General features: G+C 37.3%; 1 protein-coding gene across 4 annotated transcripts in view; it reads left to right on the top strand.

Annotated features, from left to right (window-relative positions):
- The window catches only part of LOC150086925 (receptor-type tyrosine-protein phosphatase S-like), a 1,004,071-nt gene that overhangs the window by 265,863 nt on the left and 715,020 nt on the right, over positions 1 to 23,188 (top strand). For all 4 annotated transcript variants that reach the window (XM_090372826.1, XM_090372825.1, XM_090372828.1 and 1 more), the window contains one exon: positions 5,267 to 5,394. In XM_090372826.1, the coding sequence (XP_090228952.1) occupies positions 5,267 to 5,394 (128 nt within the window). The remainder of the gene's footprint in view (positions 1 to 5,266; positions 5,395 to 23,188) is intronic.

Genomic DNA, 23,188 nt, shown 5'->3' with positions numbered 1-23,188 from the left:
ATTGCAGGAAGTTTAATTTTAGTGAGTGTGTTATAAATTACCGGAATAAGTTACCTACATGGACACTTGAGGCTGACAGTTTGGGGAAATTCAAAGGTCAGCTGGATAGTTACCTACAGGAGGAGGGAAACACATTTGGTTGTCTATCACCTTTTTTATTATTATTTATTTTATTTAATGTTTTTATTATTATTATTTTACTCCTTTTTTTTTTTGGCTGGTGCAGCTTAAGCCTTAGGCTTCCTTGCACCATATGGCCATTACTAATACTAAAAATACAGTATTAAATAATGAACAGTGGTTCTATTAACCTTATTCTATTTACAAAAATGTTTATATGATAACAAAACACTTATCATTTTTTGCCTTTTATATCCGTCCATTGCTGTCTGCAATACGAGATTCCAACAGTAGTATGTAGTATGTCAACATACTTGGACTCCATTTTCCCTCATATCTGTTTTCAATTTGAGAAATATTTTGGTGAAACTTTTCACCTTGTTCATCGGAGACTCCTCCCAAGTTTTTATGAAAAAAGTCTGAATGGGAATGTAGGAAATGAAGCTTTAACGACATGTTGCATCCCGACTCTCTGTAAGCTAAAATTAGCTCATCCACAATTTCACTGTAATTTTGTGATTTCACGCTGCCTAAAAAGTTTTGGCCAATGTTTTTGAATGATTCCAGGCTCTTATTTCTGTAGCTTATGATTATTTAGTGAATTCCTCATCTTGGAAAAGCAGTTTGATTTGAGGACCCACAAAAATTTCCTCTTTTATCTTGGCCTCACTGATTTGAGGAAACTTTTGCCTCAAATAGGAAAATTCTTCTTCTTTTTGCCCATCTCTTTCACAAATATTTTTATCAAACTTGCCTGGAATGTGTATTTGAGGTAAATAGATTTTTGATTTATTCACCAAATGAGGATGTGCTACATTTTTTTCGCCTGATGTAGTTTGAACAGTCTGGCAATTTTTTCCTCACACATTGTGACAGTGACTTCAGCTGTGATTTTAATAACACTTCTCCCAAATGTAGCAAAAACTGTCAGGCTTATTTTGGGAAGAACGCAACATATTTCATGTATGGTTGAGGTACTTACACATAACAACACAAGAAATTGTAGGTTTTTATTTCTAATTTAAACAGTTCACGGTTTGCACAAATGCACACAACGCTCATTTACAAGCACTAATTCACCAAAACACTTGTTCACTTTGTTTATCACTCTGAAACACATACACCGTTTGAAATATGAAAATGCCTGCTTGGTGTGGAATCCAGTTATATATATATATATATTGGTAGAGAAGTTTCTAGAGAACTCTGTCGAAAGCTCTAGAACTTTCTGGAAACATCCAGACCTTTTTTTTCCACATGTAGCAGAGGAAAACCCAAGTGGAATACGAAAGCATAAAAGGCAACACAGAAGTAGACTCAGGAGCAGAAGTTTTAAGCAAAAGTGGAGAAATACCATCAGGACCTGGAGCTTTCTTGGCATTAATATTGTTCAAAATTCTTCTGACATCCTTTTGACAGGAGACATTGATTGGAGTTTATTGGAAATTGTAGGAGGTAATTTACCATAATCATCATTATGAGAGTTAGAAGAAAAGTAGTATAGTAGCAAGTGGGCTTTATTTTTAACTGAGGTGGCAATAGACCCATCAGATTTTAACAAATTTGGGAGACAGATGGCAAAGATGGCAGCCAATGGCCTTGGTAAGTGACCAGAATGCTCAACTACCAGTTGGCCAAGAAGCAAATTTTCTATACTTATCCTATTCATAATTTAGTTTGGACTGATAAATAGCTGCTTTACAATTATTGTGAGTTTGGTGTAGGCAGAAAATTAACTGTAGATTTGGATGCAAGTCAATTGCATATTCAACAGTCTAATCTGGAATAGTATTAGCACAATTAATGGAAAACCAAGATTTAGATAAAGGAAGAGATTTTAAGGTTGAGTGTGAAATAAAAGATTTAATTATGTCAGTGAAATTGTTCTTGTAGAGAATAATTTCACTGAACTAATGTAAGCAAACATTGACATCAGAAGATTTAAAACAGTAATTCAGCCAAGGAAATGAAGAATATAAATCTTGCAGGTCATTCCATTTTTCATTCTTGTAATGACAAAAAAACACAAGCCCAAGAATGTCCATTGGAGAAGAGACGATCAACAAGTTGTGGTTTGAGGTGTGTATAGGACCACCCATCTTGACCATGTACTTTTGTGGATTGTTTGTTTGTTTGTTTTGTGTGTGTGTGTGTGTGTGTGTGTGTGTGTGTGTGTGTGTGTGTGTGTGTGTGTGTGTGTGTGTGTGTGTGTGTTGTCTAATGCTGTATAAGCTTGCTTTCTTGCTTCATTTGCCACTACTAATACTAAAAAGAGGAAGTAGGTGAACTTAAGTTCATGAAAGGTTTTGTGACAATTCAACTATCACTGATGCCTAACAATGTAGATGAAGAAATTTGATATTGTCGACAAATCATTCACTAGAAATTTTTCAACTGGATGTTTTTTTACTTTATTTTATTTTTGAAAACCTCAAACATGAAAGGTATTAAAACCTGCATGTACAATACTTAGTAATGTGTGGGTTGAAGGGTTGGGGATACAAAAGAACAAGATACTTATTGATATTAGACTTGAATTAATACAGATTGTAATTTTCAGGAAATACATGCAAAGGAAGGTTGTTCCAGAAAGATAAAGTTGAAGGGAAAAATGAGGAAGAAGAAAATTTGGTTCTGTGAGTTTTAAGTTGGAGTAAATGGATGTTGACTGGTTGTGTCATACTTTTTTGTATTGGTTTGGAATGCCAGTTGAGGAGAACAGTGCCCATGGAAGTATCTATAGAAAAGGCATGCATAAAAAACAGAATGTCTATGAGTCAGAGAGTAGAGCAACTTAAGTGGGATCATTAATTAACCAAATTGCCCTCTTTTGAGTGGGCAATTTGGTTAATTAATAAGAGAGGTTTTTGGTGCTACCACCCAGATGTGAGAACAATATTCCATGTTTAGGTGGATTTGAGATTTCTACAGAGAGAGTAGTTGTTTAAAAGTAAAGTAATGCTGAGAGTGATAGAGAAAATAACAATTTTTTTTTTTATGCTGAGGAAGCAGCATTTGTGGTGTGCTTATGTTAAGAGAGATTCAAAGTAAGAATATTCCTTGATAGAGATATGCGATCTTGTCTGGAAAGCAGTGTCATCAAAGATAAACATAGGAGCAGTAGACACCTTTTTGTGATATATAAGACAGGACTGAGTTTGAAGGATTGAAATTAACTATGTTATCAGTGTCCCATTGGAGAATTATCTGGAGATCAGAATTTAGGGAATTGGTGGTGGATATTTGAGAAATTGAAGTGGTTTGTGCAGGACAGGGTGGAATGCAATGTACTATTATCAACAAAACTATGGATAGGATTAGCAGTCAGTTTAAGAGGGTCATTAATATAAAAGAGAAAAGGAATGGGAGAAAGAACTGAACCTTGGAGCACACCAGCATTAGTGGAGAAGTTAGATGACAGAGAGCCATCTGCCATCATTCACAAATAGTAAACTGAATACCCAGTTGAAAAAACAGTTTGCACTCCATTAGATAGAAGCTTGTTAAGAAGACCTTTGTGCCAAATATTATCAAAAGCCTTAGAAATGTCAAGAGCAATTGTTTGATTTTCATCAAACTTTTCATAAATTTAGTCGTAGGTTAACATATGCCAAAATATCACAAGTGGGTTGACACAATGGAATCAATATTCAACATCATTGATCAAATGGTAGGTTTCAAGATAGTTTAGTAGTTGGCAGATAATGGATTTCTCCCTTATTTTGGAAAGAGTAGAGGCAAGTGCATTGGAATGATTAGTGGATGGGAAGGATTGTCACCATTTCTCCGTTATTTGAAAAGTGTAATGGTAAGTGCAATGGTATGATAATTGGATGGGAAGGATTGTCACCCTTTTTAGGAAAAGGGTGACAATCCTGAATATGAGCAAATATCCAAGCAGAAGGAAAAATACCAGTGAAATAAGAAAGTATAAAAAGGTGACACAGAACAGGAGGAGGCTCAGCAGCACAGGTTTTGGAAGAAGCGGAGAAATACCATCAGGGCATGGAACATCTTGACATCAAGATTGTTCAAAATTCTTCTGACATCCTTTTGACAGAAGACCACAGGAGGCATTAAATGGAGTGTACTAGAAATGGTAGGAGGTGGTTTACCAAAATCATCAGCACAAGAGTTAGAAGAAAAGTAGGATGGTGGCAGTCAGCTTTAGCTGAGGAGGCAATAGAACATCAAACCATGAGGTTTAACTGAGGAGGTGGGTGCAAAAGTTGTGGCAATAGTTTTGGCAAGAGATCAGAATGCTCACCTACTATTTGGTCAAGAAGTAAGTTTTCTACTCTTGGTCTATTCAGATATTAGTTTTGACTGATTAATAACTTCTTTACAATTGTTGCAAGCTTTAGTGTAAGCAGAAAATGAACCTGAAGATTTGGATGTGAGCAATTACAATATGCAGCATTCTTATCTTGAACAGCCTTAGCACACTTATCAGAAAACCAAGGTTTAGATAAGGGATGAGATTTTAAGGTGGAATGTGGAATAAAGGATTTCATCCCTGCAAGATTTCACTGCCACAATCTGAGCAAACATTGGCATCAGAAGATTTAAAGCAGCAATCGAAGGATATGAAGAATAGAAATCTCACAGATTATCCCATTTTGCATTCTTGTAGTGCAAAACAACGTGAAGTTCAGAATCTTCACAAGAGGAAGGCTCCATTTCAGAAGAGATCATCACGAAGTTGTGATGCAAGGTGCCTAGAGCACCACTCATGTTTACCCTGTACTTCGAAGAGGCATTTGTGAGAACAAGATGTAGAGTTTAGGGTGTGTGCATAGGGTTGTCTAGTAGTAAAATGAATAATCTGTGTGTGTTCATCAATAATTGTAAAAGCCTCAGCATCTTGACCATCTAGCTCCATGTGACTAGAAAACAGAAGCCATCTGAAGTTCCATATTTCTTTTGAACTTCTTGTTTAACTAATGCATAATAGGTAATGGATAGAATTTCTAGAATTTTGAATTTCTTGTTTAACAAATGTATTGTAGATGATGGATGGAATAGAAGTTTCTTTATACATTTTAGTTATGTAAACAAATAGTCATTTCATGCTTATCCCAAACAAAAGCAAAATCAGTGTGCAGTTCAGATCATCTATTTACTTTGGTTTTAAATTTGTGTGTAGAGCCTCCAACCTTAAGGGAAAGACCACAGATTTTGGTGGTTACATCCTCTTCCATTGAAGTTGGTTGGAGACCTTGGGAATATGGTAATGATGTTGGAGGGAAGGAATCTGACAGGGTGGATTATATGGTATGTATGCTTATTTTAAATTTAATTTTAATTTTTTTTTTAAAATGTAAATTTTAGGTAGTGGCACTTTTCAAAATAAGACATTAACACATATCCAGCTATTTGATAATATATAAATTCCTTTCATTTCTTTGAACAATGAATTAGATTTACTAAAAATTGCATGATAAGTTTTTAACAAGTATCAGTTATATAAAGTTCATTGTCAATGTTTTGTTAAAAAGGGAAATTTCAAATTTATCATACTTTCCTACTAATAAGAGATAAATTAATAAGAAATAGTATGCCTGATGTTAAATAGTACATATAATTTTTAAGTAGTAATCAGATGCATGTATTCTATTCATGAACTTCCTTTCTTGAAAAGCTCTTCTGCATAATGTTAAGTTTTATTATAAGTATTCCTATTATTATTATATTTTATTTTTCATTTTTTAGCTATATCCATCTCTGTTGATAGAAAGTAGCATTAGCATTAGTAGCAGCATATGATGCAAGAAAGCAAGCTTATGCAGCATCAGCCAGGAAAAAAAAAAAAAAAAAAACCCTCTCCCATTTCACCCCACCATTCGTTCCAAATGCCTGTCCAGCTCAGCCTTAAATTTATTTAGGCTATCAACTTCCACAACAAAAGCTGGAAGTCTGTTCCACTAATCAACCACCCACTGGCTAAAGGCAAATTTCCATACACCCATTCTACAACTGTCTTTCCTCAATTTGAATCATCTATGCCCCCTCTGGTTCTTAATCTGAAAAAGAGAAAGAATCCCATCAGCATTCAGTTTGCTCAACCTATTCAAGGCCTTATACACCTCAATCAGATCACCTTGCAGGTGCTTACTCTCCAGGCACTGCAATTTATAGACCTGTTAGTTTAACTTCTGTTCCAGGAAAATTAATGGAGGTACTGGTTAAAGAAGCACTGCAGGATCATCTAGACAAGACTTCAGTTATAGCTCGGACACAGCATGGTTTTGTTAAGGGAAAGTCTTGCTTGACCAATCTGATTGAATACTATGATGTGGTCACAAAGGAACTGGATGAGGGAATAACTTTGATATCATATATTTGGATCTTAGATAGGCTTTTGACACTGTTGCACATGGAAGACTGCTGCACGAATTGGAGCAGTGTGGCATTGGAGGCAAATTGCTGCTATGGATAAAGGGATGGTTGAGTGGGAGAAGACAGAGAGTGGTAATCAATGGACACTGCTCATCGTGGACTAATGTTATTAGTGTAGTCCTTCAGGGTTCAGTATTGGGTCCATTGTTGTTTTCTGTATTTATAAATGATATTGATAATGGTATATCAAGTGTAATGTCCAAGTTTGCAGATGATACGAAGGTTGGCAGGGTTGTTAAGGACACTAATCACAGTACGCTGCTGCAACAGGATCTAGAAAAGTTGAGCAGATGGTAAATGAAGTTAAACATTGATAAATGTAAAGTACAAACGTATGGGAAGCAGCGACCCCAGAGTGACGTATCAACTCTGTAGTACTACACTGACAGTGGTAGAGAACAAAAAGGACCTGGGGGTATTTGTGCAGGCAGATATGAATTTTTCTGAGCGGTGCAGACGGCCTGCAAGAGTAGCTCATAGTGTCTTGTCAATGATATAAAGGAATTTTTCTAGCAGGGATAAGGAGGTGATTATCCCCTTATATAAGGCAATGGTCAGGCCACACCTTGAGTACTGTATACAGGTCTGGATGCCTCATTTTAAGAAGGATGTAGAGCTATTGGAACGAGTACAGAGAAGGGCAACAAGATTAGTGAATGTAACAAAGGGTTGCTCTTACGAAGAAAGGCTTAAATTTTGCAAATTACAGCGTCTGGAGACTAGGCACCGGCGAGGTGATCTGATAGAGGTGTATAAAGCCTTGAATGGTTTGAGCATGCTCAATTCTGATAGAATTCTTCCTCTTGCTCAGAATAATCATTTGAGAGGGCATAAATTCAATTGAGAAAAGACAGATGTAGGATAGATGTGTAGAAGTTTGCCTTTAGCCAGCGTGTTGTTGGTTGGTGGAACAGACTTCCATCCTTTGTTGTGGAAGTTGGTAGCCTAAATAAATTTAAGGCTGAGCTGGACAGGTACTTGGAATGAACGGAGGGGTGAAATGGGAGTGTATTTTTTTTTTTTTTTTTTTCGGCTGATGCTGCATAAGCTTGCTTTCTTGCCTCATATGCCTATGCTAATGCTAATACTAATGCTCATATGCAGAACTTAAGCCTTTCTTGTTAAGAGCAACCCTTCGTTCCCCTCACCAATCTTGTTGCCCTTCTTTCTATTCATTCTAGCAACTCTACAACCCTCCTATAATAAGGCCTCCAGATTTGTACACAGTACTGTAGGTGTGCCCTGACCATTGCCTTGTACAATGGGATAATCACCTCCCTGTCCTCTGCTAGCAAAATTCCTATATATCATTGACAAGACTCCATACCCTGCCCTGGCAGCCCATTTGCACTGCTCAGCAAACTTCATATTTCAGTGCACACTTTTTTTTTGCATCTACATTCATCAATGAGGAGTTATTCAGGGAGGTGAATGCCAGAGATAAGTTAAATTCTGGCAGTCAGCTAGATGATTTTGTAATAACTGAGAGGAAAGTGGAGGAAAAATTGTTGAAGATAAACATAAAACAGGCACCCGGGGTTGATGGGATCTATCCAGTTATATTAAAGGAAGGAGGCAGCAAAGGAAGTAAGCAAACCCTTAGCCATAATTAAGAGAGCATCTTTTGACTCAGGGGAGGTATCCATGCTGCATCAGCCGCACTGGAGATGGGCAAATGTGACCCCAACTCACAAAGGAGGATCATAGGGCAACACAAGTAATTATAGACCTGTTAGTTTAACTTTTGTTCCAGGAAAAGTAATGGAGGCATGGTAAAAGAAGCACTGCAGGATCATCTAGACAAGACTTCAGTTATAGCTCGGACAAAGCATGATTTTGTTAAGGGAAAGTCTTGCCTGACCAATTTGATTGGATACTATGATGTGGTCACAACGGAACTGGATGCAGGGAATAACTTTGATATCATATATTTGGATCTTATAAAGGCTTTTCATACTGTTGCACATGGAAGACTGCTGATCAAATTGGAATAGTGTGGCATTGGAGGCAAATTGCTGCTATGGATAAAGGGATGGTTGAATGGGAGAAGACAGAGAGTGGTAATCAATGGACACTGCTCATCGTGGACTAATGTTATTAGTGTAGTTCCTCAGGGTTCAGTGTTGGGTCCCTTGTTGTTTTCTGTATTTATAAATTATATTGATGATGGTATATCAAGCTTAATATCCAAGTTTGTAGACAATATGAAGGTTGTCAGGGTTGTTAAGGACACTAATGACAGTACCCTACTGCAACAGGATCTACAAAGGTTGAGTAGAAAATGGCTGTGAGCTGGCAAATGAAGTTTAACATGGACAAATGTAAAGTACTACATAGGGAAGCAGTAACCCCAGAGTGATGTATCAACTCTGTGGTACTACACTGACAGTGGTAGAGAACGAAAAGGACCTGGGGGTAATTGTGCAGGCAGATATGAAGTTTTCTGAGCAGTGCAAACTGTCTGCAAGAGTAGCTCATTGTGTCTTGTCAGTGATATACAGGAATTTTTCTAGCAGGGGTAAGGAGGTGATTATCCCCTTGTATAAGGCAATGGTCAGGCCACACCTTGAGTACTGTATACAGGTCTGTAGGCCTCATTTTAAGAAGGATGTAGAGCTGTTGGAATGAGTACAGAGAAGGGCAACAAGAATAGTGAATGGAACAAAGGTGATCTGATTGAGGTATATAAAGCCTTGAATGGTTTGAGCATGCTCACTGCTGATGGGATTCTTCCTCTTGCTCAGAATAATTATCTGTGAGGGCATAAAATCAAATTTTGGAAAGACAGATGTAGGATAGATGTGTGGAATGTGTGGATGTTTGCCTTTAGCCAGCAGGTAGTTGGTTGCTGGAACAGACTTCCATCCTCTGTTGTGGAAGTTGATAGCCTAAATAAATTTAAGGCTGAGCTGGACAGGTATTTGGAATGAACAGAGGGGTGAAATGTGAGCGGTTTTTTTTTTTTTTTTTTTGGCTGATGCTGCATAAGCTTGCTTTTTCGCATCATATGCCTCTACTAATGCTAATACATTAGTGTAGTCCCTCAGGGTTCAGTGTTGGGTCCATTGTTGTTTTCTGTATTTATAAATGATATTGATGATGGTATATCAAGCTTAATGTCTAAGTTTGCAGACGATACGAAGGTTGTCAGGGTTGTTAAGGACATTAATGACAGTACGCTGCTGCAACAGGATCTAGAAAAGTTGAGTAGATAGGCTGAGAGGTGGCAAATGAAGTTCAACCTGGACAAATGTAAAGTACTACATATGGAAGCAGTAACCCCAGAGTGACATATCAATTCTGTGGTACTACACTGACAATTCCTTCACTTTCCACTTTCCTGAGTGTAGTACCACACAGTTGGTACATTTCTCTTGGGTTATCGCTACCCATATGCAGTACTTTGTACTTGTCAATGTTAAACTTCAATTGCCACTTTATCTAGATCCAGTCGGAGTAGCATACTGTCTTTATTCTCGTTAACAAGCACTGCCAACCTTTGTATTATCTGCAAACTTTGTTTTAATCCTGATGTACCTTCATCAATATCATTGATGAATACACAAAACAACAATGGGCCCAGCACCGAAACCTGAGGATCTCCACTAATGACATTTGTCCAAGAAGAGCAGTGCCCATTGATTACAACTCTCTGTTGTCTCCCACTCAACCATCCCTTTATCCATTGTAGCAACTTACTCTTAATGCCACACCTCTCCAATTTTTACTGTCTTCCATGTGCAACAGTATCAAAAGCTTTCCTGAAATCCAAATATAAGATATCAAAAATATTTTTGACGTTCAATTCCTTTGTGACCACATCATAGTATCCCGTCAGACAAGACCTCCTTTTAACAAGCTATGTTTTAACTATTACTGCAGTCTTGTCTAGGTGATCCTTCAATACTTCTTTAACCGGTTTGTTTGTTTGTTATTTGGTTTTTAGGAGCATTAACAACTAAGGCCATATTGCTCCGGGATATGCGGTGGTCATTCCCTGACCTTTTCGCATCCTCCATATTTGGTGGTCACGGGCTCAAACCCCGGTCTAATCAAGAAGCGTGTGCTATGCACTGCTGCTCCTGCCCACCTGGCTACGGAGGCGCCCTTTAACCGATGACTCTATTATTTTCCCCGGAACACAAGTTAAACTATCAGGTCTATAGTTACTTGTGCCACCTTTTTAACCCCCCTTTGTGAATTGATGATAGATTTGCACACCTCCGGTCCATGGGGACCTCCCCTGAGTTCAAGGAAGCTCTCTTAATTATGGATTGCATTATTCCTCTTGCTGAGACTACAGACATGAAGGGGCATAAATTCAAGTTGAGGAAGGATAGTTGCAGGATAGATGTTTGGAAGTTTGCCTTCAACCAGCGGATGGTTTGTTGTAACAGGCTTCCATCTGTTGTTGTGGAAGTGGATGGTTTGAATAAATTTAATGAAGACCTGTACAAATTCTTGGAGGGTATGGATGGTGAAAGTGTGTAGTGATTTTTTTTTTTTTTTTGGCTGGCTTATGCTCTCTAAGCTTGCTTTCTTGTGTCATTTGTGACTACTATGACTACTACTACATAAATATTGGGAAAACAAAATGAGAGCAGGAGAGTGTTATAGGCCAAATGACTGTGATAAGTATAACAAATAATTTTACAGACAAAACAAGCAGGCCAATATCTTTATAATAGGAGACCAGTGATAGTTAACTTTCTGGATATTGACTGGAGATGGTCACTCACTCAGTAGCAAGACTTGTGTAGATGTATTGGATGACTGTTTCCTACACCAGTATGGTAGAGAAGCAATAAACTCCTGACTGATTATCAGCAGGCAGTGATTCTTCATGCATTAAGCTCTGCAGATAAAAGAACCACTAGGTGGTAGTGATCATAATGTATTGGTATGGGATTTACTTAAAGATGTAAGTACTTTCAAGGGTAAAGGGAAGGGATTTTGCCTTTGTAAAGTTGCTACCATGGCCTTAGACAGTTTTTAAATTCGTTTCAGTGGGGGTCAAACAATAATGTTACCAACTGCAAATTCTAAATGGGAAGCATTCTGGGAAGTAATTGTTGAAGCAAACAAACTTTTCATGCCAACTAAGTGATACTATTTAGCTTTAGACCTAATTTGATGATAAATAAAAAGAAAAATGCATAGGATGATTATAAATTAACAGGATGATTATAAATTACAGAACCTACAGTAAGCACAAACTGGTCTGCAATCAAGTCACAAAGGGGGTAGGCAGACTAAAGCTGATAACAAGACGTTTTCATATGACGCCTCCATAGCCAGGTGGGAAGGAGCAGCAGTGTGTAGCACACACTTCTTGATTAGACCGGGGTTTGAGCCCGTCACCACCAAATACAGAGGATGCGGAAAGGTCAGGGAATGACCACCGTATATCCCAGAGCAATATGGCCTTAGTTGCTAATGCTCCTAAAAACCAAATAACAAACAAACAAAGAAACGTTTTCATATAGGAATACAGAGAAAGTAGCAAAGGATTCTTTTGTTTATGTAAGCACTATGAGGAAAGGAATGAACATAATTGCCAACCAAATATGAATGGCATAACTACTTATGATCCTCTCCTGGTTGCTAAGAAATTGAATAAATATTTTACATCTTTATTTAAGCATGAAGAACTGTTTAGGGATGCATTTAGGGTTATGACTGGGAGTTAAATCATTTTTGAGATAATGGTAAGGAAAGTGGATGAGAAATTGTTGAAATAGCAGTAAATAAGGCTGATAGAGTCTATCCATTCATATTAAAAGAAGCAGAAAAAGAGCTAAATAAACTTTTAGCCAAATTATGCAAGAATCTATAATTCTGGGGAGTTTCTGATAGATTGGAGTTGTGTAAATGTAATTATAAACCTGTAAGTTTGACCTCTATTCCAGGGAAAAAATTGGAGTCGGTGATCAAAGAATTAATGCAGGATCATTTTGAAAGAAATGTAATTTTACTTCAATCATAGCAGATTCATTAAAGGAACATTTTGTCTGATCAGTCCGACTGGCTGCTATGATGTAATAACTCAGCAACTGGATGCAAAAAATAATTTGGTCATCACATACTCAGATTTCAAAAAAGTTTTTGATACTGTTTCACAAGAAAGACTACTATACAAATTGGTGTAGTGTGGTATTAGAAGAAAGTCCGCTATCAATAAAGTGCAGAAGGCAGAGTCGTCATTAATGGACACTGCTCTTCATGGATTAATGTTAGCAGAGTCCCTCAGGGTTCAGTGTTGGGCTCTTAATTGTTTTCATTTATTAAATGATATTGATCAAGACACATCAAGTTTAATCTAGTTTTGGTAGCATCTTTAATGACAGAAATAAATGTATGATGCTACAATGAGACCTAAAAAAATTAGCCAAATGGGCTGAGAATTTGTTTAAAAATGCAGGTTTTGTATTTGGTAAACAGTAATCCCAGAATAATGTATCAATTTTGTGGTACTGCACTCAGTTTAGTGGAGAAAGAAAAAGATCTGGAGGTAATTGTACAGTTTGACATGTGTATTTACCCCAGTTACTTTTGCCCAGACTACGCACACAAGGGGACATATATTTAAATTGAAAATGGGTGGTTTAGTAGACAAGTTCTTCCCTCAATGAGGCAAGCAGTTTTCCCAGTGATATTCAGTAATTTTTCCAGAAGGGATAAGGAGAAGATTGTCTTATTGTATATTCATATGGAAATAATTAGGCTGCATGTTGATTACTACATATAGGTCTAGAAGCCTCATTTTGGAAGGATATGAATCCATTGAAATGGGTACAGAGGAGTACAACAGAATCAGTTAAGGACACAAAAGGATACTTTTACCATAAAGAGACTTCAGATCTACAGGTTGGTTGTAGTGGAAAAGCATCTGAAAAAGAATGGTTGGTAGACAAGTTGCTAGGACAGCTCATTTGGTTTTCTCAATAATATACAGAAATTTTTCCAGCAGGGATAAGAAAGAGGTTGTCCTGTTGTATAAGACAATGGTTAGGCTGCATGTTGAGTACTGCATACAGGTGTTGGAAGGCTGTGGATTTGTTGGAATGGGTGCAGAGAAAGACAACATGATTAGTCAAGGACACAAATGGGTACTCTTACCATAAGAGACTTCAGATCTGCAAATTGCTGCATCTGGAAACTAGGCATGTCCAGGGCAACCTCGGAGATGCCTCATTGAAGTGCTTAAGTTTTTGAATGGAAAATTTGCCTTCAGCCAGTTGGTAGTTGATTGTTGGAACAAATATCCATCTGGTATTTTGGAGGTGTTTTTTTAACTGATGCTGTATAAGTTCATTTCCTTCCATCATTTTCCATTGTTAATACTATTATTATTTAATAAAGGAGGTTGATTGTGTATTTTGTAAGCCGTTTACAGCCACATTCCCCTTATTCATTCGTATTCTTGTAAGCCATTTTTATAAGAGAAATTTCCAGCCACTTCTCCTTATTCATTCATATTATTGTAAGCCGTTTTTATAAGAGAAATTTACCACCATATTCCCCTTATTTACTGGACATTTTAATAATAAACATAATTGAAGAAAATGAGTGCTAACAAAGATACTTAGTCAGGGGGAGGATAACAAAACACAGGAATAGGAAATCCACTGTTAAAATTCAAGAGTTACGCAACATTGAGCCTCTTGTAAGTAATGATGAGGTAAATACAGTGAATGGGTTTTTTAACGAACCTGTGGAAGAAAGTGACGGGTATTCAAATTCTGATAGTAAGGGTTCCCATAAGATATTTAAGAAATTCTTAAAGCAGGGTAATAAGCTAAAGAATGAAGGGACCAAATTTGACAGTATTAAGCATCATTACCCTCCTTCTGTCGAACAGATTGTGTTATGGCTGTTTCTGGAAGGGCCTTGGAATGTGACTTGGATGTTGACAGCTCTGCTTTCTGAAGAAGCAGAACTCCTAAGATTATATTATGACTAGAAGTGGTGGTAGACAGGTTTATCGTGACAAAGGAGAGAGTTCTGTGGGCACTCCTACTTCGGTTAAGAGTAAATGTTCTGTTTTGAGAAGGAAAAGCAATAAACATAAGAAAAATCTGACTAATGTATTAAATGAAGTAAAAGCTTTTAAGGATAATGATGAAGAAATGAGACAAGTCAACAGGAATATAGAAATGGACTTCAACATTGACAGAAAATATATGAATGCAGTTGAGGATATTGACAATTTTCATAATTCTGTCAACGTTGACACCGACAAACATTAGTATGCCTCACATGCTTCTGGATATCAGTCACAGGATTTAGCGTAAAATGAACTGGATTATGAACCAGATTTAATAGATTCACAGTTGTTTGATAGAGATGGACTGAATAACCAAAATAAGCAGAAACAAGCACTTAATGATTTCATAATGAACCAATCAGTGTCGTCATAGCATGTAGTAGTAGTAGTAGTAGTAGTAGTAATAGCAGTGGTGGCATGTGATGCAAGAAAGCAAGTATAGAGCTTATGCAGCATCAGCCAAAAAAAAAAAAAAAAAAATACACCATTCCCTCCAAATGCCTGTCCAGTTCCTCCTTAAATTTATTCAACCTATCAACTTCCACAATGACAGATGGAAGTTTGTTCCAGCAATTAACCACCCGCTGGCTAAAGGCAAATTTCCACACATCTATTCTACATCTGTCCTTTCTTAATTTGAATTTATGCCCCCTTAGGTTCGTAATCTGAACAAGTGGAAGGATCCCATCAGAATTCAGCGTGCTCAACCCATTCAAGGCCTTATACACCTCAATCAGATCACAGCGCAGGTGCCTAGTCTCCAGCCACTGCAATTTGCAGAACTTAAGCCTCTCTCGATAAGAGGATCCTTTCATTCCCCTCACCAATCTTGTTGACCTTCTCTGTACATGCTCAAGCAAATCTACATCCTTCTTAAAATGAGGCCTCCAGACCTGTACGCAGTACTCAAGGCGTGGCCTGACCATTGACTTATACAGAGGGACAATCACCTCATTTTTCCCTGCTAGCAAAATTCCTATATATCATTGACAAAACCCCATTACCTGCCCTGGCAGCCTGTCTGCATTGCTCAGAAAACTTCATATCTGAGTGCACAATTACTCCCAGGTCTTTTTCATTTTCTACACATTAAGTGTAGTAACACACAGTTGGTACGTTTCTCTGGGGTTACTTCTACCCATATGCAGTACTTTGCATTTGTCAAGGTTAAACTTCAGTTGCCACTTTTCAGCCCATCTGCCCAAATTTTCAAGAGTCTGTTGCAGTAGCACACTGCCATTACTGTCATTAACAACCCTGCCAACCTTTGTATCATCTGCAGACTTTGACATTAAGCCTGATATATATACCTTTATCAATATCATTGATAAATGTACAAAACAACAGTGGACCCAACACTGAACCCTATGGGACTCCACTAATAACATTAGTCCACGAAGAGCAGCACCCATTGATTACCACTCTCTGTCTTCTCCCACTTAACCATCCTTTTATCCATTGTAGCAACTTACCCTTAATACCATTCTGTTCCAATTTGTACAGTAGTCTTCCATGCACAAGTGTCAAAAGCTTTCATGAAATCCAAATATATGATATCAAAATTATTTTTTGCATCCAGTTCCTTTGTAACCACATCATAATATCCTATCAAATTTGTCAGACAAGACTTTCCCTTAACAAACCCATGCTGTGTCTGAATTATTGCTGCAGTCTTGTCTAGATGATCCTGCAGTGCATCTTTAATCAGTGACTCCATTATTTTACCCGGAAGAGAAGTTAAACTAACTGGTCTGTAATTACTCGTGTCACTCTTTGATCTCCCTTTGTGAATTGGGGATACATTTGCACATCTCCAGTCTGTGGGAACCTCCCCTGGGTCCAAGGACGCTCTCATAATTATGGCTAAGGATTTGCTTAGTTGCTTTGCCGCCTCCTTTAATATAACTGGATAGATCCCGTCCACCCCAGGTGCTTTTCTTATGTTTAACTTCAACAATTTCTCCTCCACTTTGCTCTCAGTTATTACAAAATCATTAAGTATCCTGCTACAATTTGATAACCTTCTGCCGTTTTCAAACCTGTATGTATGAAAAGAAAGTTACAGGAATTTTTATCTGGGGTTATCTGATAAGTTTGGCCTTGAAATTGGGAATAGATAATGAACGCTTGAAAGAGAGAAATATATGTTTAGCTAACTGAATACATAACAATAATTACAGGTTTGAGGTGTACTGGCAAGCTATACAGTGAGGTCATCAAAAATGGTGTTAAAAATGAAAATTGGAAGGATAGTATAACTAATTATGACAGCTATGCAAAGCGCAATAATGGGCTTAGAAATGATGTTAGTTCTAATAATGTACTTCTGATGAGGCCTGAGCAAGATTCTAAACTTAAGTCTAGCATGGATGTAGAAAAGGCGGTCTCTAAAATCATGGAATATTCGCTTAAAAAGGTATGAATTAGGAGAATGCAAAGACTACCTGACAAAGGTATTGCGATTGAGACTGAGTCTAACAAAATTTTTCCAAGAAATTGTTCCAGAGAAGATTAGTGCTTCTTGAACTTGAGGAAAGAAGAGGAGAAGGCTTATAGAGTATCATTTCTTGTTGACTTCGTAAGATCAGTGGCTCCTTGTGCCACTTTGGTCTTATTTATTTCATATGAATCATTTTGCCATGTATTTGTCCTGTAGTTCCTTTTGCCTCAATTTATATTTCTGATTTATATTTTTGTATATCATATTTATATGTATATCACATGACTCTATATATCATATGAAGTTGTATAATACATATATGTATATAGCGGAGTTGCCAGTTTCTGGCTAGGGGCCGCTTGCTAATAAAAATGAAAAAAAATAAATAAATAAAATAAATAAATAAATGCATCCACACCAACTGATCCATATCCTTCCTAAAATGAGGCCTCCAAATCTGTATGTATGCAGTACTCCACATGTGGCCAGACTATTGCCTTATATGAGGAGTGATCCTTTAACTTGCAGACTGGTGCAAGATGTTACCTTAATTGTCATAATCTGAATCTTCTGTGGATTTCTCCTCGAAATACTCTCCCTTGAACTTTACACACTGTCGCCACTGTCATACCCATGCATTCAATGCTTCTTGCAAGCCATTTTTAAAAAGGCTGTGAAGCTTCTATTGTGGCTCTGTGAGCATAGTTGTGTCTGATGCAAAACCTTTCAGACCTTTCTTCAGATGTGGAAATAGGAAGAAATCACACTGGGCTAAGTCCTATGAATAAGGGGGATGTGGCAGAACACCTTGACTCCTATGGCAGTGATCACTACCTGCACAATATTAGGTGTATGGGGTCTGGCATTGTCTTGATGGAGAAACCACTTTACACCGGAAAGTTCAGTCACACTGGAATATATTGCAGTCTTATCAAGACACTCATTACCATACACTTCATTCAACTCTTTTCTGATGCATTTCAGCCCCATCTGACACAATAATGAATCAAATATTGCTGTTCAGTTTGTATTTCCGATGTTGTTGTTGTTGTTGTTATTTGGTTTTTAGGAGCATTAGCTACTAAGACCATATTGCTCCAGGGATATGCGGTGGTCATTCCCTGATCTTTCCGTATTCTCCGTATTTGGTGGTCATCATGGGCTCGAACCCCGGTCTAATCAAGAAGCGTGTACTACACACTGCTGCTCCTGCCCACCTGACTATGGAGGCGCCGTATTTTCGACATGATACTTTCTTCAAAATGCTCTTGAGTGACACATGGCTAAAAACTCTCTTCACACAACACTAGCTCGACAAGTACTGGCATGTGCACACAGAGTCTGCTCAGTAGCAATCAGGGAGAGCACCTCTAGTGGCAGTTATGGAAGGTTCATGTGGTAAACTTAAAATCTTGTACCAGTCTGTGAATTAAATGATCACTCCTCATGCAATGTGATAATCATCTCCTTATCCCTTATAGAAAAATTCCTGTATATCATGACAAAACTCCATGACTGACCTGACAATCTGTCTGTGCTGCTCAGAGAACTTTGTATCTGTCTGCTCAGTTGCCCTCACGTCTTTTTCATTTTTCTCTACCCTGAATGTAGTACATTAATCTGAGATTGCTGCTAATGTACCAATTTGTGGATTAACATACTGACCCTGTGGTAATGTACCACAGAGTTGGTATGTTAATCAGGGATTTCTGTTACCCGTGCATGTGCAGTACTTTGCATGTGTCAATGTTAAACTTCAGTAGCCATTTCTCAGGCCATCTGCCTGATTTTTCCAAATCTTGTTTTCTAGATCTAAAACTGAAGTCTTTCTTGATAAAAGTACCCTTTTGTTCCCCTTGCTATTGCTGCTTGTTAGACCGAGAATTTTGGCATCTCTTGATAAACAGACAGTACTAATCAATGATTGAGTGATAATATGGTATTTTGGGATATTTAGGATAAACTACAAAACCATATTCATTGGGAACCCATGGTAATTAATTAATGAAGAGAAGAAAATCTTATTTTTTCAGGGGAGAAATTGTGGGTGTACGGGATATTGCACAACTTCTCGCTCTACCGCACTCTCGCATGCCTCTCCACAGCATGGGCAGAAGGAGAGCAGGAATCGTGAGTTCGTGCCCGCGGAGGCACTTAAAGGGTTGTTTATTTCCACGATGGAGATGTATTTTGTGGAACGATTACCAAAAAAGGCAATGTGAGAAAATGTGCATTCCTTGGGTGACTGTCTCTGTGACGTGGAACGAGAGAACAAGCATATTTAAAGGGTTCGGAGAGCTCTCAAAGAGGAGAAGGAGAAGGAAGAAATGTTTTTGCGATGTGTTGGGGGGGGCAGCTTGAGGTCAGTATCATTCCAGTGGGTTGCAGTAGTTGAAGCTGTAAGAAATATCGGGAGGCTGAAACAAAGCCTCAAAGCTAACAAATGGACCATGCCCTAGTTTCCACCAGAGAGAAGCAAGCCTTATAACCTGCTCTAGAGGAATGCAACTTAGCCTGGTAAGCAAACTATTCCATTTGTGTGAAGGAAAATATCAAAAACAACATTAACAGTTCCAAATTCATGCTTCCTTCCTATCTATTTCAGCTTTTGTTAACTTGAGAATGTGTAGAATGGCTATAATGCTCTTTGAGTACCTGAGAGACCACTCTAGTAAATTGAACATAAGAGGAGCCAAAATAATCAAATGCGGACTAATGTTAGCCCTTTTATTATGATGAGAATAGGTCGTGAGGGATGATCGGACTCCTAATAATATGACCACCCTATATTTTCCTTTTTAACGAAGAGATGCAAAGGTGCTTATGAACATTATAGTGCTTAGATTTAGGTATATTATTGTAAACTACAAAATATAACTAATAATTAACAAGTAAAATAAAATTAAATAAAAAGTAAAAATTGCCGAAGAAAGAAACCACATCTCCCATTATTCCTGATAATTAGTTTACTATCTTACAGTATATCATGTTAAATAATTTTTTTCCATACTAAAATTTTTCATTCTCAAGGATCATTGTTATGTACAGGTACTTTTTTTTTTTTTTTTAGAACCTATAGTACTTAATACTATGCATGGTTGAAAAGTTGAAAGAAAATACTTGTTGACATTAAACTTGAACTTCTGTAGATTGTAATTTTCAGGAAATACTTATGAAGGAAAGATGTTCTAGAAAACAGCAGTAGAATGAATAAATGAGGAAAAAAGAAAAGTTCGTTCTGTGAGTTTGAACTTGGAAAGAAAAATGATGTTGACTGGTTGCAGCACGTGTTCGGACTGCTTTGAAAGAGAGGCCAGGGATTATAGAAGCCAATTCAGAAGAATAGTGCCATGCAAGTATCTATAGAAAAGGCATGCAACAGAAACAGAAAGTCTATGAGACAGAGAGTGGAGCGACTCTGTGAGAGATGAGACATTAATTAACCTAACTGCCCTCTTCTGAATGGAATCTAGAAGCCTGAGAGAGGTTTTGGAGGCACCGCCCCAGATGTGGGAACAACATTCCATGGTAGAGCGGATTTGCGATTTCTACAGAGTCAACAACTGTTTGGAAGAAAAGTAACATGAGAGTGAAAGAGAAAACCCTTTTATTAGATGAAGAGGAAGCAATATTTGTAATGTGCTTATGCCAAGAGAGATCAGAAATCAGAGTAATGTCCCCAAGATCTTGCGTAGAAATCGGAGCGTCATCGAAGGTAAGCATAGGAGCAGAAGAATCCTTTTTGCAAGATATAAGACAGGACTGAGTTTTAGAAGGATTGAAATTAAGTTATCTTTGCCCCTAGAGAATTATCTGGAGATCAGCATTTAAGGATTTGGCGTTGGATACTCGAGAAGTTGCATCGGTTTTTGCAGGGCAAAGTTTCTCAAAGTGGAAGGTGGACTGCAATGTACTATTATCAGCAAAACTATGGATAGGATTTCCGATCAATGGAAGAATGTCATTAATATATGAGAGGAAAAGAGTGGGAGAAAGAACTCAACCTTGGGGGACACCAGCATTGGTGGAGAAGTTAGAAGACAGAGAGCCATCTACCAGCACCCACCATGAGCAGTCAGAGAGAAAACTGGATACTTCGTTACAAAGAACAGCTGGCAAACCATAGGATGGAAGCTTATTTAGAAGACCTTTATGCCAAACACGACCAAAAACCTTTGAATTGTGAAGAGCAATGGCTTGAGTTTCACCAAACTTTTCCATTAAATTTGTCCATAGATGGGTAACGTAAGCCAGAATATCACCAGTGAAACGACACTGATGGAATCCATACTGGCGATCATTGATCAGATGAAAGATTTCCAGATAATTTAAGAGTTGGTGGTTAATTGATTTCTCTATTACTTTGTAAAGAGTAGAAGTAATTGCAGTGGGACGATAATTGGATGGAAGAGATTTGTCACCCTTTTTAGGAACTAGCTAGATATATGAGCAAATTTCCAGGCAGAAGAAAAAACACCTTTGGAATAAGAAAGTGAAAAAAATACTACACAAATTCAATGCCTTCTGTGGACAGAAGCTCACAGGAGGCATTGAATGGAGTGTACTGGGAATGGTTTGAAGTGATTTACCAAGATCATCTTTATGTTTAGCTGATATGGCAACAGAACCATCTGATTTTGTCAGAGTGGGGGGAACAGAGATGGGCAAAAATTGCGGTCAATAGCTTTGGCAAGAGATCAGAATGCTTAGCTACCATTTGGACTAAAAGCAAGTATTCTGCAATTAACCTGTTCAAAATCTAGTTTGGACTGTAATAACTGCATTACAAAGTATAAATAATACTTAATAATAATTTTTATTATTATGCAATGTCGCTTATAAAAATGTAGTACTGAAAATATTTCATAATAAAAATTCAGAAATATTATAAGATTTCAGAGAATATAGGCTTTGTGGTTCTCATTAAAAATATTATGTTGAAATGGGTTCGCGATAAAATATATTACATTGAAAGGGGTTCACAATAAAATATATTACATTGAAAGGGGTTCGCGAGTCAAAAAAGGTTGGGAACTGCTGATCTAGACTATAGCTAGCCAATCTCAGATGGAGGGAGTAGTGTGCATATGCATAAGTTATTCCAGATTTTTCAGTCTGCACAACATGCAAATTAGATTTGGAATACACACATTTGTACAGACATAATACACAATGGTGCAATGTCATCTGAGTCTGATTAAGTTTCAGCATCTATATGTATGTTGTGTTCATTTATGTTTTCAGTTCACCAATATTTCAGCCATTATTTTTTTCTTAGTCCCTAATTGATTGATAGGCAAGCATCATTGAGTTTGTTTCTTAAAACACTTAATTATCATGATTTGAAAGCTGTGTGCTTGTGTTGTAATAGTCCCATTTGCATATCATGTTTGTTATGTGTTTTCTCACATGTTTGTTATATGTTTCTCGTATGTTTGTTATATGTTTTCTCATATGTTTACATATCACATGTTTCTTGTGTGTTTTCTCTTATTTTTGCATATTGATGCTAGGAATATAGTTAATAAATTTGATGGGTTAAATTAACAATTCTGACACAATATGGACATCAGATATATGGCAGCATTTCAACATACTGAATGTAGAATGTGAATATGGTACTTAGAAGTATATTATGTATAAGTACTTAGATGTATAATATGTATACTCAGTATAATGCATATAAGAAATATAGTTATAAGAGAAGAGGTGAAAAGTTTATGTTTCCAGTCAGAAAACACATGGATTCTAGAAGAGCCTATCATTTAGATGGGGAATCCTTAGACCAGAAATAACATTGAAATTACCTGGGATGATATAACAAGGGGAACAGCAAAATTGAGAGTTGGAGTTTGCTGCTGACTTAATTAATGTTTTTGCTATTATCCCAGCTAAATTTTCAAAGGATATCTTTTGACAATTTAGTAGTGGTGTCGTGAGAGTGAAGTTTTCTTCTTACTTTTTTGGAAATAATGCAGAAATGTCACTGGCTAACAATTTAATGTTGATATTGTGCTTGTAAATGATATAAGTATCAATAAAAACTTTTTTGCATAAAGGGTAATCATGGTGATATCAAATGCTCAGTTACAACATCCAGTGGAGGCAAACGAGTGGGATATGTTGGATATATAAATCCAGTTGACGTGGCCATTTGGTATCTGTCCCTCTTTTAATGAAGT

This window comes from Mastigoproctus giganteus, chromosome 4 (genome assembly GCF_048544385.1).
Source record: "Mastigoproctus giganteus isolate SK-2022 chromosome 4, ASM4854438v1, whole genome shotgun sequence".
Classification (NCBI taxonomy): domain Eukaryota; kingdom Metazoa; phylum Arthropoda; class Arachnida; order Uropygi; family Thelyphonidae; genus Mastigoproctus; species Mastigoproctus giganteus.
The sequence above is the reverse complement of the archived record's forward strand: the minus strand, read 5'-3'. Positions and strand labels throughout refer to the sequence as shown.